General features: G+C 36.4%; 1 protein-coding gene across 1 annotated transcript; it reads right to left on the reverse strand.

Moving 5' to 3' along the window:
- Positions 1-3,254: 3,254 nt before the first annotated feature.
- On the reverse strand, positions 3,255-12,066 carry LOC145772619 (uncharacterized). Its single transcript, XM_082584483.1, has 6 exons — positions 11,973-12,066; positions 8,060-8,874; positions 7,693-7,843; positions 5,618-5,867; positions 5,261-5,416; positions 3,255-3,814 (listed from the first exon to the last, which is right to left on the reverse strand). Exons 1-6 carry the CDS (start codon positions 12,064-12,066, stop codon positions 3,619-3,621), a joined length of 1,662 nt encoding a protein of 553 aa, XP_082440609.1. The 3' UTR covers positions 3,255-3,618.
- Between the last annotated feature and the right edge of the window lie 5,074 nt (positions 12,067-17,140).

Consider the following 17,140-nt stretch of genomic DNA (forward strand, 5'->3'; position numbering starts at 1 on the left):
CGTTTAGCTGAAATCACATTATATACGGTATGAGATAAAATAGAACTTCAAGGAAAATCAGGTTCCATCTTCCTGGGTCATGAATGGTAGCTATAAGCTAAACCAGAACAACGTTCAACGTGATAGCCAATATCTGCTAGCAAAATCCGTTCTTTTTACATTGATTCAACGTCTGCAGACGTTGAATCAATGTAAAAAGGACGGCTTTTGCTAGCTGGGATGCAATCAACACAGACATGCTGCAGCATGAAAATGTCTTAATCTTCTTCCAATCCCGTTAAAATTACTTTTGCAACCGTCAGAAAAACACGATGACACCAGAGGCTGAAACAAGTAGATTCAATAACCCACATAGTACGAGTACAATATGTTATTTTGGCTGAAGTATTGTCTATTCTTTTGTCCAGCCTGGTCAGCAAAGGTAAGATATGCAAGTTGTCTTGGGTATCTTAGCCTACCTAATCTTAACCATCACAATCTCTAGATATGAAGGTTATGGAAGTTGGAACCAGTAAAGACCCAGGCCAGATGTTAACGAAAAAATGCCCGAAACTTCTCTAGATCAAGTTAGGGAGCTGTCTGACTCCATTTCTAGACAAATGATTGGAAGAAGACCATCTCCTTATTAAATGGATTTTTACCAAGCGAGTAATACAAGTATTTTCTCTAACCTCTGTTCAGCATGTAGTCTACAAAGATGGGGTAAACGTGTATAATTTTCTAGCGGTCGACTTGATGCACTAAACATAGATGCAATCAAACGCACTGCTGAATTAATTGCGAAAGCACTGGTTGCTGAAAACAGATAAAGAGGGCAACAACATGTGCAACAGTTCTCTAATGATTAAACTGAAATTGCCTATTTCCAATCTTCTTCGAAGTCGCCATGAACTTTTATTTGACAGATCCAGATTGATGAGGTCAGTGGTGTATATTCATGCTAAATGCCATGTAGACGCTTGGTTTCTTTTACTTATAGTATTTCTGTACCACATGTCTTAAAATAGGTTAGCAATAATAAGTACCGGACCATATAGGCCTACTAATAACAGAGGTGAGCAGTAGCGCGCTACTTTTTTGGTAAAAGTAGCAGTAGCGACGCTACTTTTTAGTTGGAGTAGCTGCTGCAGTAGCGGCGCTATTTTTTTCCAAAGTAGCGGGAGCGGCGCTACTTTTTTCAGTTGCACTCCCGCTACCCGCTACTTTTTAATTTAAATTGAAAAAAATGCTTGTTTTTTTAGCAATACTGGCGTGGTCAAGCAGCTATATAATCGGTTTGGTTGCAAAGTTTCGGTCTTTTCTAGCTGATGTCAACTTCTTCGGCGAATATCTTCTTGTGATGAAGCCTATCTGCCAGGCTTTAGACATTCTCCAAGGCGAGTCCAAGGCGTATTACGGAGTCTTGCTTCCAACCATCACAATTTGCGCGAAGAAGTTGACCGAGATCAGTGATCTTGTGACCTGTGAGGACTTGAAAGTGAAAGTCCTTGAAGGGGTGAAGAAACAATTCAACAAGTGCTTCAACGACATGAAATGCGTTATGGCATCATGTCTTCATCCCTCCTTCAAGACGTCGTGGCTACAATTTCTGCACTACGTTTCCACGGATGATGCTGACGCACTACGAGAAAAAGTCAAGACAGATGTAATTCGACTGTTGCGGGAGACATCAAGCCAGGTTGATACCGAGAAGAGTGACACTAACACCAGTAACGACTCCAAGGATGCATTTTTTGGAGTGTTTGCGCCATCCCATGAAACGTCGGTGCAGAAGGAAACAGCAATTGTGGACGCCTGTTTTGCGGACAGGAGCAAGTGCTCGATCTTTTCGAATACCGAGTTGAAACATGCCTGTTCATTAAATACAATACCCCCATTCCTTCCAGTGCAGCGGTGGAGAGACTTTTCTCCGTTGGAAAAGATGTGCTTAAGCGAAAGCGGGCAGGACTTAGTGACTCTCATTTTGCAATGCTTTTGTTTTTGGAAGATGCCTAACAATAAATTTCCCTTAGAATGTGTTTTCTATAACGACGTTAAAATGACAGCGTGAACGAATGATAACATTCGTTTTCAAGGTCATTTTTGCGTCACTAGGGACTTGAGTGTTTCCTAGTGTCATTTTAGACAAAAGTAGCGGTAGCGCGCGCTACTTTGGCTCGAGTAGCGGTAAGCGTGCTACTTTGGCCCGAGTAGCGATAGCGGGTAGCGCGCTCTTTTGGCCCAAGTAGCGGTAGCAGGTAGCGCGCTACTTTAAAAGTAGCGGGTGCCCACCTCTGCTAATAAACAACTACTCCATGCTATAAGTTTGCACGGTATTTTTTAATTGTTATTCTTAAAAACATAGTGTGAATTCGTCATAGTTTCAAGAAAACAAAAATGGTGTATCGACGGTAAGTTTGAGAACCACAGTGCTAGGTAGCTTATTAGGCTAAAAACAAGTAAAATCATGTTTTGTCGGTCTAGGATATTCAATTCATACGATAGTCGAAAATAAGGAACATCTAAGGTTGCTTTTGAGGTATAAACTTAACTTTTTATAAGATTGTATTTGCAATTGGAGTACGAGAAACATTGAGCACCGAAGTTACCAACACGCTGATCATTATCACACAAGGACCAGCATAATGTTGTCAATCTGCCTCAATCACTTGCCATGGAGTGATCGTGTGAAAGGTGAGATTGCAGAAGGCGCTAGATTGAAACATTTAGATTTTTTATAGAAACCTTTGCTATGAAATCGTGATTTTTTTTCAAATATTGTACAGTAGGCTACAAACATATCGAGAATTTTTCCTGCTTCTCTACTTTTTTCAAAGACTGACGTCACTACAAACTGAAATCTTACAAATAAAAATTTGACAATGATTTAAAAAATAAGTAATAACTTGACGTTTTGCTAAATTTTTAGTAAAAAAGTAGATAAGGTTTCCAAGACATCATCATTTGGTTTTGTGTGAGCAAGTTTTATGGAGAATGAAGTGAAAGCTTACTTCCACCACACCTGGTCTTGTACAGAGCATCAATGTTGATGTAGCAGAAATGGTAGTAGGGCTTACATTGCCTTGTTTCATCTTTTACTAACAAGGGCACAAAACTTCTCCGCTTGTTGACCTACATCAGCCAGCAGTAATATTGTGCTGAAGCTAAAACATAAGTTCAATGTTTGTGCCCTGCGAAGTTACATGGGAATTGAATACAACTGTTTGCGGAAAACAGTTCGATGTCCATGAACTACGATAAAAAGTGACCCATGACCCGCAGAAACTAAAAGCAAACGTATTGCTGCCACAAATGTAAAATTTATACCATAAAAAAGACAAAATAAACAAGATTTCATTTCAAAATAACTGAAAGCGAACATATACAGTTAAACTCAATCAAACATTGCTTTCAGTCTGCCGTCCACACGACATGTGAAATACAAGTTCCATAAAAATATCAAGAGCATTAAAGAATACCGGTACACACAACACACTATGAAAACGCTAAAAAAGAAACGGAGTTGAAAAATATTAAAAGAAGTAGTTACATTCAACGTTACAACTTTATTTTTCACGTGCCAGCGGAAAATATGGCATCGCACAAACCACCGGAGCCCTTCAATTGGCTACCGGTCTCTCATACGTTCGACTCATACTGGCTGACACCTTGCTGACGATTTCTCTCAGCCAGTTCCGCCACGACTGCCTGCCGCGCTGTCTCGTATGACATCACAATCTGTTCCAGTTCCTTCTTCATGAGCATTGTCAACATTTCACCGAAGCAATCAAGTTCGTGAACTTGAAATAACTCCCATCGAAGCTTGCTATCGAACCTGTAGAGAAGCGCTGAAGTTTAGACAATTGTGATTGATAGATTGGCTTCCTTCCGTAAAACTTGCAATTTTGGCTCTGCAATTTTCAAGCTTTTACATCAATTATTTTCCAGAGAGCCGCAGTTATTTTCAGTTACTGCCCTCAAAGTTGTGTCAACATTGAGAATCAGGATCTTACCACAGAAACATTTTGCCTCATGGGCGATGTGACGTGAAAATCTTTTAAAGACATTTTATCATGTGTAAGTACTTCTCTGTTGGCCGGAAAAACACATCACCACAAAAAAACAACATAAGCCATTTATCCGGACTAGAAATGTGAGTCGTTTTTTCCGGTTTTTTTTTTTAAAAAAACGAACTAAAAAAACCATTGTTTTTTTTGCACCAAAAATTTGTCTAAAACTTAAATGTTGGAACAAAATTTGCACTTTTGCTTCTCTGAAATATCTGTTCTGAAATAATCAAAACATGGATAAGTTGCCAAAATAAAACTTTGTCACTAAACTTTTCATTGTCTTCTTTTGACTTCAACCAATGATCCAGTAGTGTGTGATAAAATCATGAAAAAAGTATAAAGTACCAAACCAAATCGGCAAATTCAAATGTATTAAATTTAAATTGAAAGAACTTGAATTTTTCAATTTTGTTTGGTACTCTCTACTTTTTTTTTTATTGATAAGTTAACGTGTATTAGTCGACTAGACTGCAGATTCGCCACTTAGACTTTAGAACATCATCATACTCCATATAATACTCATCATAATAGGCTATTTGCAATGAAAGAAATGACAGGAATAAAATAAATAAAAAAACTAACAAAAGAAATTAAGATAAGCAGCAAAAGAGGTTGACTGCTAACATGGTCGCCATTGGGACCGAACAGTCCTCATCATCATTGGCAGCACTTGAAGTTGGGTGGTTCATTGGTACCACTTGCTGAGCATGCGACCACACCTCTGACTTATATAACAGTCAAAACTGCATTAAACTAATTTATAATAAGTGATTCTGCAACTATAATTCAACTCTTTCTCTTGCAGTTCCTTGTTACGATAATTGAAAACAGTTGTTACTTGAAAAAATGTATGAAACGATTGAAAATAATATAAAAAACAAATAAAAGGTAAAAAACGATTAAAAATAAAAAACGTTTTTAACCATCTCTAATCAGGACAGTATCCCGAGACCTTGTGGAATGTGGAGTGGAAAACACCCTGAGCCGGGACATAAAGCCCTCTCAGCTTATCTCCAAAAATGGCGATTGAAACTCAGCGAAACCAAAACTGTGGCAGCAGCTTTCCATCTACATAATCGGGAAGCTGATCGTGAGCTGAATGTTCCAAACAACGGAAAATCACTGTTCCCTATGCCCCGAATCACCGAGCGACATTAGACAGATCATTCACGTATTTTTCTAAATCAATCAATTCTACACTAGTGGCTTACTTTTGAGGTGCTTTCGAATACACTTGCAGCCAGTGTGGTATTTCTGTTGTGCTGAGGTAAGGATTGGCAGGAACCACCTGATTCAATTTCCAGGTGTCGTATTGTTTACTCGGTTCGGCGGGCGGCAGGGGCTGACCAGGATTGGATTTGTTTTGTCTGTAATCATACAAAGTCAAATCGGTAAGTAAATCGTGAATCAAATCTTCGCTTTAAAAACGTGTAAATTTTAGAGCAATAGATGACAATTTAAGCTATAAAATGCAGTGTTAATGCTTGCTCAATAGTTCAGTAAAATTCATACGAATTGTTTTCGAAATTTAAACTTGTCTATTCTATCGTAACACAAAGATATCTTACCTTGGGGCTAAGGGGTGTTCATACTGGGTCATTTTCCCCACATGATTAACATAATATGTTCCATATTTTGAGGAAGTCACTCTCTCCCATCCTGGAGGTAAACTATCATTGTTGAGCGGGTGAGTCCAATGAGTTGTATTCGTGTTATGGTCTATGTAATAGTTATGTCCATTGATAGTCCAATCAACTGACCATCCAGGAGGTAAATCATCTTCGTTACTTGGAGGCAAATTGTCCCGTCGCTGTTGGTCTGGAAGTAAAAACATTGATGTGGATACTTTTACAGAAAATCATTGATATTTCCTTTTCTTGTGGCATTCATAAAACGCTTGCAATCTTATAAATCATATACCATAGTATAGTGTGACGTCAAACAGAGTTGTAGAGTTTGAGAAATAAATGAGTGGGCGTGGCCCAAACTTCTCCGCTTGACAGTTAAATACAATTTAACCTTGTCTTTTATAATTACTGTATATAATGCCTTAATTTAAAATACAAATCTTGATGCTAGGTTTTTTTTCGGTCATTTATCAGTCATTGACCGATTTTTTAGCAAAATGTCCGAAAAAAAGATACTATATATGACCAAAAATGACTAAAAATGACCGAATTTTTTCAAGTCATTTCGGACAAATGACCGAAAAGTTTCAGCAAAAAAAAAACCCAGACTTGATGGTCATTGGTCAATAAGGATAACTTATTTTACCACAATAGAAAAAGTGAATCACTGCACTAAAAAATCAGCCTTCAATATAAGACTGTGTGAAGTTTTGTTGCAATTATTGAGGAAAAACAAGAGTTACAAATAAAAGTGAAACTGCAAACGCTTTTCTACGATGCATTTCACCGAGATATTTCTTGACGCAATGCATATTTTCAATTGAGCATATCTCGCCTTGTGCAGATGTTTAGTGTAACAAAATTGGATTTCAACAAAGTTTGTATCACAAATGGAGCATAATATTAAAAACAAGAAAACGCAAGGATTGAAACTTGACCAATGAACGTGAAATTTAATCGACATTCGACAATTGAATAATATATTACATGTCCATTGTCTAAGCACAATTGTTACGCACTGTATTGACACCATTGACTACTTTTCATCTCATAATGTTGAACAACTGCTTGCTTGACGTCTATGACGTCCAATGCAAGAATGGAGAAGTCTCCACAAAACTGCCAAGGTTTGTAACCCATCCTAGCCGCCCACAGATCAACAGCAGTTCTAAATTCTTGATATTTTATTTCTAACTTTTCACAGAATATGTGACGAGGTCGGGCAGTTTCAATTTCTCAACACTATATGCGTTCTTAGATTGTTGTTCCAGCGCATAACGAAATTGTTTGAATGAGGTAAACGAAACTGGGAAAATTTGTGTGAATGAAAATCCTTGTGTTGATCAATATACTTTCGTTTCAAACAGCACTACCAGTTACTTTTAGGCAACCTAAAAGTGATCTATGATACTTTGCAAGATAAGCATCCAACTGCAGGTCATGGTCATGCAAATTAAAGTTATATAAAATATGGCAGTCAAATTATCAAATTAAAAAAAATATATTAGAAGAAAATCCAGTCCTTTGACGTGCATGACATAAATAATGTGCTTTGACATTAATAAAATAACCCTCAAGGACATTCTAAGAAACGTTGGTTCGGCAACATTCGGAGAGATCTGCGATTAGAATATGTATAATTTCGGTAGACCCTCGTGATTGGGCGGCATGGAGAAATGCCGATCAGACAAATTAGACATTCGTTGGCATCCAACCCTTGCAATATGAGGAACACGAGACGTTAAATTGTATGGATAGAGATATATTAGTGATAGAAATTTAACAATGGTGAAAAAAACACCTAAATCTACACAAGACAAGATGTGATCAATGAAACTTTACCCGGTGGGAACGTCATATAGTCTTAAAATGAGATTACTCAGCGGCGAGTTGTACAAGCGACAATCAGTTGCAGTCACTACTTTAACACTAAGTTGGCTTCATAATGTATCCGACATAGAAACATTTCACTCAAAAATAAAACCTTTTTTCAGGTCGACAGATTTTTTCCTTACACTGATATTGTACGACGGACTGGTCAAGGTGTTCTTGACTGTGAACTAGCTGTGGATTGGCATAGACTGAAGAGTGATGTGAGGCTTCTTTTGATTGCCCATGCATCACTTGATGATTGGGCATTGTAGGGCGAGAATGAACAAAGTTTTGCTGAAATACATTTGCAACGGAAAGTATAATAAAATATATATGTAAGTAATTTTCCACATACAACAAAGACTGCATGTACAGTACACTGCACTCGTTAGAAACTGGACATGTGTTTCAATCTAAAAACCCAATAATGAACATTGAAAATATTTTGACACATCTTTTGCGTAAAAATCGAATGAAAAAAGCAAAACCTACAACCATTTCAAGAGTTACCTGAGTTATATAATCATTATTTCTGTCAGCGTTTGTTCCAGCATGAGGGAAATTGTTGAGGGATTCTTTGGACTGTCGGAGATTCATCTGCATCTGAGACATTGGAGGTTTCTGGTGATCATCAGAAAGCGCATTAGAACTTGTGCTTGTTCTCATACTACTGTTGTATGGTTGTGATGTGCTGACCGCATACTGGTTTTGCATGACCGGATTGCTTTGATAATGGTATGGGTTGGGGTGGTGAGGAGGTTGATTTTGCATTTGCTGCTTAACCGCTGCATGTATTCCATGTTGCAGATTATCTCTTGCTCCATATTGTCGTAATGGAGCATTTTGCTGGTGCATTGGTGACCTGTTGCTCTGGTTTACATTATGGGCAGCTATAAAGTCTTGAGAAGGCAAGGTTTGCTGAGATGAACGAGCATAAACATCAGATTGAGGGATGTGAACATTATCCACAGCAGTAGGAACACTCATGACTGATCGTGTCTGATAGGTTTCAGGTGGAATTCTCGTAAAACTGTTATTGTGAGTTATTGTTGCATTTGGTATAGAAGGCATGGACCCACCATGGTGTCGTTGTTGAAGTACAAGAGGAGGTTGGCTTTGAAGGTGATGTGGTGGTACACTAGCCTCAATAGGTCGGCCAACAAGCTTTTCATTATAATGAAGAGCGGTTTGAATGGGTCTTCCATCAACTACTGAACTGGAGTGTGATGTATTTAATGAAGTGCTTGATGTGACACTGACTGTGGTGGATTGTGTTCTCTTTTGCAAAGTTGGCCCATGTCGAAATCCTGTCTGGTTAGATGAACCTGGAATGGAGAGTTACAATCAAAATATATTTAAAGAATTGAGTTTCGCCTTTAGGAGCATGATTGTTATTTATTCACAAGTGTACAACTCTACAAAGTATACATACAAACAGAGCCAACGTAAGGCTATTTTGTACCCTAAGCAAGTTTTAATTTCGGCACTCCATTGGTTAACATTTTAGTGTGATAAGTAAACAACAAAAGGAATATATAAATTCTTTCCAGTTTCAGTAACTCAAATTGTTGTGGAGTATATTGCGTTGCGGTAATGAATGGCAGTTCCAAGATAAATGCTAGTTAAAATTTACGCAATACTTATCACAAAATTTACTTTTGTTTTCATTTTGGGTCCACGTCTTTTAGGCGCTGACAGTTAGGCGCTGGTCTAATAGGCGCGCACACTGTGGCGTCTGGATATTTAGGTGCGGAGCACTAGGGCGTCCGTTCATTTAGGTGCTATTCCTAGTAAAGTCTGTAAATTGTATCAGCTTGGCAGGTAGGTAGGGGCGTAGGGCAATGCTTTTCACACAAAATATTATATTGAACAGGAAAATATATTGTTTTGTTAATGCGTGTGCGTTGTTGGTCATGGCTTCAGTGAGTGAAGTTGCTTAAACCGGCAATGCTTTTTCACACAAAATGTTATATTAAACAGAAAAATATATGGGTGAAGCTGCTTGAACCGAAAATGCTTTTCACACAAAATGTTATATTGAACAGAAAAATATGTTATGGCTTCCGTGAGTGAAGCTGCTTAAACCGGCAATGATTTTCACATAAAATGTTATATTGAACAGAAAAATATGTTGTTTTTTTAATGCGCGTGTTCAGCATTTATTTGTTGTTAGTCCAGGTTTGCGCCGGCAAAAGCTTTATCAATAAATTGTTCAAGTTTCCGAACATGTATGAGTTCACTTTTAGTTAGGTCAAATAATAACTAAACATCAGTAAAAAATGTACCGTAGGCTGTACTCAAGCGGGCGGTAGGCTTGAGTGAAGAGTAACTTAGTTTTCCGTCAAAACCCGGACTAGGTTTAATAACGAGCAAAGTCTCACCATTATGCTTGCAACTTGTAGCCAAGGTGTAGCCTATATGCCCTGTAGAAATGTATTCATGTGAACAGTAGTAGAGCGTCTTACGCGTTCTCGTCACATGGCCAATCCATCCCGAACAGAAGTCATTTATATTTAATCTAAATTACCAGACATTTTTCACACAAATCTGTTGTATTTACGCGGTAAAAACATGTCATGTGATTGACATAGACGCACAATCTTGACATCAAATGAAAGCATACACCTTCAGCTATCCGAAGATGCAAAGCTTTGCAATAAAATTTAAAACATTGTATGTTTGTACAACTAGCAACTTTCCAAACGGTATTTTTCTAATTTCTAAAAAAATTAAAAATTGGCAGAAAAGTGTACTTCATTATAATCTTTACTACCCAAGCATGATAAAATAATTTGAAAATATATGTAGTATAATCGAATGCCAAAACAATTCTGCACATGAGAAAAAATTTACTTCGTTTCTGCGCGCAATGCTTTAGGAGGTACAGCAGAATGATTATGGAGAAATTTGGAAAATTTTAAGAAAAAAGTTTACGTAATTTAGCCTACAGTCTTTTTGATCGAGAAATTCCAAAGTAAGGGGTTGCCTAGCCAGTTTTGACTGCCAATTCCAATAAGTGAAAGAAAAAAAATCCACTGTGTCCCCATCTTTAAGAAGTCCTCATCCGATAACTGCACAGCCAAAATTTTTTTTTAATTAGTTAAAAAAGGACAGGCAAAGACTATGGATCTGCCATCATTTACATTATTTTTTTTGCTTGAAATAGGCTACCTTTTAACCTTGGACGTAGGGATACTTCCTTGGTCATCATGGCAAAAATCCCAAGACGTGTGTATACGTCCGTGGTCGCAAAAGAGTTAACTAAAAAGTGAACTCAATAATGTTGGAAGCTTGAATAATTTATTGATAAAGCTTTAACCAACGCAAACTTGGACTAACAACAAATAAAACAATAATAAATCAATAAAACAACAATATATTTTTCTGCTCAATATAACATTTTGTGTGAAAAGCATTGCCGGTTTTAGCAGCTTCACTCACTGAAGCCATGATATAATTTTCTGGCAAGCTACCAATCTGATACAATCTACAGACTTTATTAGGAATAGCACCTAAATGACCGGGCGCCACAGTGCTCCGCACCTAAATATCCAGACGCCACAGTGTGCGCGCCTATTAGACCAGTGCCTAACTGTCAGCGCCTAAAAGACTTGCTCCCTTCATTTTTGCCATGTCGAACGAGGAAGCATAATGATTAGTGAGGCTGGGTGGATTGGAGCTGCTAGCATCGACATGGGTGGTTAATTAGATCTAAGTACTTTTGGACCTGGGTTGGGCCTGAGATCGCTTCAGGTACCCAGAACCTTGTTGGAAGGCAGAACTAGGCCTATACTTATATTTTCTTCGAATAAAAACTTTTCAGAGATGTATTTTTTTAGAGAAGGCCCAAAATTTATGCTTAGTAGCTACCGGCCAGCCAGCTGGTCCACTTAATCGCCCTTGACACTAGCAATTACAATGTGGTTGTACAGGATCTCAACAGTTTAAACCATCCATGCAACTTGCTCAATTTGTAATTATTATCAATTTGTATATATATAAAGTATAGGCCAACAGTTCATGCAACAAGACAATATTCAAACCACAAAAACATTTTTGTAAAGAAAAATAATTTCAAAAAAAAGTTACGAAACTAATAAATGCACCCTAGGCGGCTGCTTAGTTCGCCAAAAGGCTGTGTCCTAGGCGCTGCCCAGTTTGCTTAAAGGACGCACCAGCCCGGCATACAAACGACATGTTTTAGCCTGATGTTGCAGGTTTGCTGTGGTAGTAGCGGTTTGTTACCAGTTTGTGGAAAAAGTTCCCTAGTCATTACACACGACTATTGACTATCACCACTAACTGAACACTTTAATAAAGATTAATAAATCACAATTGATATCTCAGAGGCTACACACTACACAGTCTATCCAATACAAGGAAGAAATTAGCCTAGTATTGACACTTGAAAAAGCACCATTACTTTTTATATATTTAGTATTTTCCTTTTTCACATATTTCCCAGACACGGGAAGGGCAGCTTTTGCAGGTTTTGATTTCTTTCCAAAAAATGGCATTTCAAGTATATATCCAATATTCAACACAATTTTTAAATGCTGAAACATATCATGATATATATCAGTAAAGCTTTCTGTAAACTGTGTTATGTTGAGAAAAAATAATTTAACAAAGCATGCTTCTTTGATAAAGCAAAATAAGGAATACCATTGTTGTACAAAATTTGAATCAATATTATGAGCATTATTAAATGCTTTAAAGCATTTACAAGATTTCATAAGAGCTGAGAACTTGCATCTGGTCTATAGCTTACAATCTTGGTAGCTTGTAATTTGAATGACCTTCTCCTTACATGAATTATTTCAAATAAATTATTTGTGAAGTGCTTTTATGGACTACAAAGGATTTGAAATCTTGAAAAGAAAGTTACAGACTGCAATGTCGTCAACTTCAGCTTGTGTCTGGGCATTGGTTTTGTCTTCAAGTCGGATTTGGCTTTGGAGGTCAATTTAGTCTAGTATAATGGAAAAAACATGGGCAAAAGTCACATTCTAAAGAGGGTGGGAAATGCGTTTTTTAGCTTTTGTTTTGTAATATGTTATTTTTCTAAGCCATTTGCTTAGTTTTTGTATCTGTTTTTGAAAAATTTATGTGCCTTCCCCAGTGATCTCCCTCTAAATTGATCTGTCACCAGCAAGTTGTTCCAACGATTTCAGACCAATGTTTGCTTGGTTGAGGGATACTTTTAGCTGATCCCTGTATCGCATTTTTGGTTTTCCAGGGGGGGTCTTTTTCCTGTCTCTAATTTCCGATAGAGCATTACCGGTAATTCAAGAAGTACAATCGAGGATTGCATCTTTGAAAAGATGTTGATTGGGCTTTAATCTCAATGCAATTTTTGCAAACAGATAATGAGTCAAAAGCTGGTTTTTTTTTGCTGAGACTTTTCGGTCATTTGTCCGAAATGACTTGAAAATTTTTTTATTTATTTCGGTCATTTTTTCTGATGGAAATATTTCCTTTCAATGAGCTGATACAAACCAAAATTTGCACTTCCTGACTAGCTACAACATTAAGTTTCGCTGAAAAACTTTGCCGTGTTTTAACTAAGAAAAGTTAGAACAGACAAACGTTTCTTCAACGTTCATCAGCGACACTCAACCTTGCAACACCCGGCTGAAGTGACTATATATTTTTTCGGACATTTTGACCGAATTGACTATATTTTTTTCAGACATTTTGCTAAAAAATCGGTCAATGACCTGACCAATTAATGACCAAAAAAAACCTAGGTCAAGAGTTAAATTCAGAAACGATTGATAAGATTTGTTTTGGTGCCAGGTTGCTGGCAAAAATTAGCTTTTCTGGAAAGAAGCTAGAATATGGATTCTGTCGTAATCCTACTTTATATATGGTTGAAAAGGGGTTTTCGGTTGTGAGATTGATGCTTTCAAACCAAAGAAATCGCTTGCTAGTTCATAAAAGGGGTGATCTTCGACTCTATCCTACGAAACCGTCACCAACCATTTTTCGTTGATTAAATTCTCAAAACTAAATTTGTCTATCACTCTATTATCAATGTTTATTTTACTTGACAGAATTAGGGGGAGGGTCATTCCATGCCAAATGAGCAATTTTTTTGGAAAAATTACACCACATGTCATAGATTTTATTGAAATTTGGCATACTTGTAGATGTCGAAGAAATATAAAGAATGCAAAAAAATTTTTGAAAAATTTCAAACATTGGTGGAGTTATGGGCATTGGAAAAATCACCATTTTTGCCTGTTCTACTTTAGTGATTTTGTCCAATTTTTTGTCATATTTCTAATTTCTTATCCTACGATCATACAATATGGCTGAAAATTGCTAAACAGACATTTTAAGATCCAAGGAATCCAAAAATGTAAACTAAAAAGTTGACAGAGAACTTCTTGATATGATTATAAAGGTTTCAACTTGCTACATGCATTTTTCGGAGGCCAAACTTTGGGGGCCTATAAAAAAAATGGGTATAAAAATTAAGAACTGAAATTCACATGTTTTATACTTATACCAATACACTTTCATGTCAAATAAAAAAATTGAATTAATTTTGATAACTACTATAATAAAAGTTAGATTTTCTGACTTGCAAATTTTGGCTTTTTTTACACTCATTGTTTAAGATTTTTGTCTATGACATCACAATTTACATTATTGCTTGTTGATGACATCACAATTTTCATATTGTTTGTCATGACAATTGTTATGTAGCTCATGAATGAATTCAATACTGGTAATACACTAAGGTTTAGTGCAGTAGGCCATGCACCATAGTAGTGGTAACTTGTAGAGTTATTGAGTTAATTACTCTTTTAACTGTGATTTCAATTTTAGGTTGTCCTATTAGCAATGTATTATTCCTAACATGCTCCACAGATCTTGCAACTAGAAAAGATACTTTTCCCACTGTTCAAGTGTTCAAAGCCCGTCTACCTGCTTGAAGCAGAGAAATGTCAAGGTTCATAATAAACATGTTCATCTGTTTCTGCAAGTCCACCAATGTCCAAAAACCCAATGCTTCTAGCAAAGTGAATTTTTATGGTACAATACCTTATTTTGTTCCAATGTCATAATGCTGTGATGAATCCATAACAATTGTGTTATTGTAAAACTAATGTAATACTAATAATATGATAACTACTATAGTGCATGGCCTACAACGTTAAACCTTAGTGTATTACCAGTATTCAATTCATTCATGAGCTACATTATGACAAACAATATATACATTGTGATGTCATCCACAAGCAATAATGTAAATTGTGATGTCATAGACAAAAATCTTGAACAATGAGTGTAAAAAAGGTCAAAATTTGCAAGTCAGAAAATCTAGCTTTTATCATAGTAGTTATCAAAATTAATTCAATTTTTTTATTTGACATGAAAGAGTATTGGTATAAGTCCAATACATGTGAATTTCAGTTCTTAATTTTTATACCCATTTTTTTTATAGGCCCTCAAAGTTTGGCCTCCGAAAAATGCATGTAGCAAGTTGAAACCTTTATAATCATATCAAGAAGTTCTCTGTCAACTTTTTAATTTACATTTTTGGTTTCCTTGGATCTTAAAATGTCTGTTTAGCAATGTTCAGCCATTTTGTTTGATCATAGGTTAAGAAATTAGAAATACTATAGGAAATTGGACAACATCACTGAAGCGGAACAGGCAAAAATGGTGATTTTACTAATGACCATAACTCTGCTAATATTTAAATTTTTTCAAAATTTTTTTTGTATTCTTCATATTTTTTTGACATCTACAAGTATGCCAAATTTCAAAAAAATCTATGACATGTGGTGTAACCCATTTGCTCATTTGGCATGGAATGACCCGGGACACAATTTTATTTCAATAACAAAAAGGGGCAATGGACTAAAAAAGTTTGAGAAACACTGAATTATGGTAGGTATTACGATACTTCATATTTACCTTACTCCGCAAACTTTCCTAAAAAGTAACTTACTAATTTCATCTAAAACTGTATCCTATCTATGGCTAATTTGGAAAACAAATTCTTTTGACTTTCTGCAAAGCTTGCTGTCTTGAGCAGTGACTTGAGGGATCAATATTTCATCACACTATGATCGAACGAAGATAAAGCCTACTTTTTAAGTTAAAACTGTTAGTGTTATAGGCCTAATCTGGTTGAAAAATCTGTCAACCGTTCATCAGAACCAACCGTCAGAACGAGCCGCAGCCCTGTCATGCAGCCTCTATTTTCATCGATGTTTATCATAGGTTAGACAACATCTAAACAGACCCAGTCCTATAGCGAAGATGAAGCTACTTCTACAGCTTTTCTATTCGAATTCATTACTTGTTATGCCTTCATCATTGTTGATTTTATAAAACCTATTGATGGACAATCAAAGTGGCTTAAATGGCATCTAAAATGAAGTCATTTGCAAAAGTTCAAGACCAAAGTGTTGTTTTCAAGCAGTGCTTTTCAAGGAGGGTATCAATCATTTATCATGGGACGCACAAACTTTACAACATTATTTAGTCTTTTTGCAGTGTCTGGTGATTTTATATCAATGTTGTAAGTGATAAAGAATAACATCTATTCGGTGCTAGTAATCATTGCATATAACCTAGAATAGAGTTCCTGATTTCGCTGATTTAAAATAGCGATTTCAAATGATAATCAACATACAAAACAAGACAAAGTGAAGTAGCTATTATGCAGTGTTGCTAAAGTGGTACAAAATTGACTGTCACTCTGGGGTTTTTTTTCGCTGAGACTTTTCGGTCATTTGTCCGAAATGACTTGAAAAAATTCGGTCATTTTTTATTTATTTCGGTCATTTTTTTCTGATGAAAATATTTCCTTTCAAGTAGCTGATACAACATATAATTTTTTCAGACATTTTGACCGTATTGACTATATCTTTTTCGGACATTTTGACCGAATTGACTATATTTTTTTTCGAATATTTTGCTAAAAAGTCGGTCAATGACTGATAAATGACCGAAAAAAACCCCAGCTGTCACTTAAATTGTCCTCGCAGTTAAGGCAGAGCTACAGAGGCCTCATGTAAAGGCCAAAGGGGGCCACATGTGTAGAGGCAGAGCAGAGGTAATTTTTACAAACTTCAAAATGACTCCTTCATTCTTTTTTAGTTCCATTTCTCCACTTTCTTTTACTCTCTTCATAGGCAAAAATTACCTAAAAAAATTTGCAACTTTAATCTTGTTCTGGAATCTGCAGCACAATATTTAAAAAACAATAGCCACAATTGCAAATTTGCTGAGTTAATCTAAGTGATTATGACTGCTCATCTACATCAATATTGGAACAGAAAAATTCAATCCACAACACTTTTCATTAGGCTGCCATTCATGGCTACTACATGTGTGCTTCTCTCTGTTTTTGTTTTATTTTTTGCTATTTGTTTTTTGGGTTTTGTGGCCATGCTTACTCCTGATATACAGCCTACTACCGGTACATGATTTTTCAATCAGGCACGTTTTAAACCTTTCAAGGTTTTGGCACCTTTTCCCGTTCATTAACGTGCTGCTAGCAGTGGCGTAGCCAGAAAAAAATTTGGGGGGGCCAAATATTTGATGAATTGAAGAGAACGACAAAGT

This window comes from Aplidium turbinatum, chromosome 6, assembly GCF_918807975.1.
Source record: "Aplidium turbinatum chromosome 6, kaAplTurb1.1, whole genome shotgun sequence".
NCBI lineage: Eukaryota > Metazoa > Chordata > Ascidiacea > Aplousobranchia > Polyclinidae > Aplidium > Aplidium turbinatum.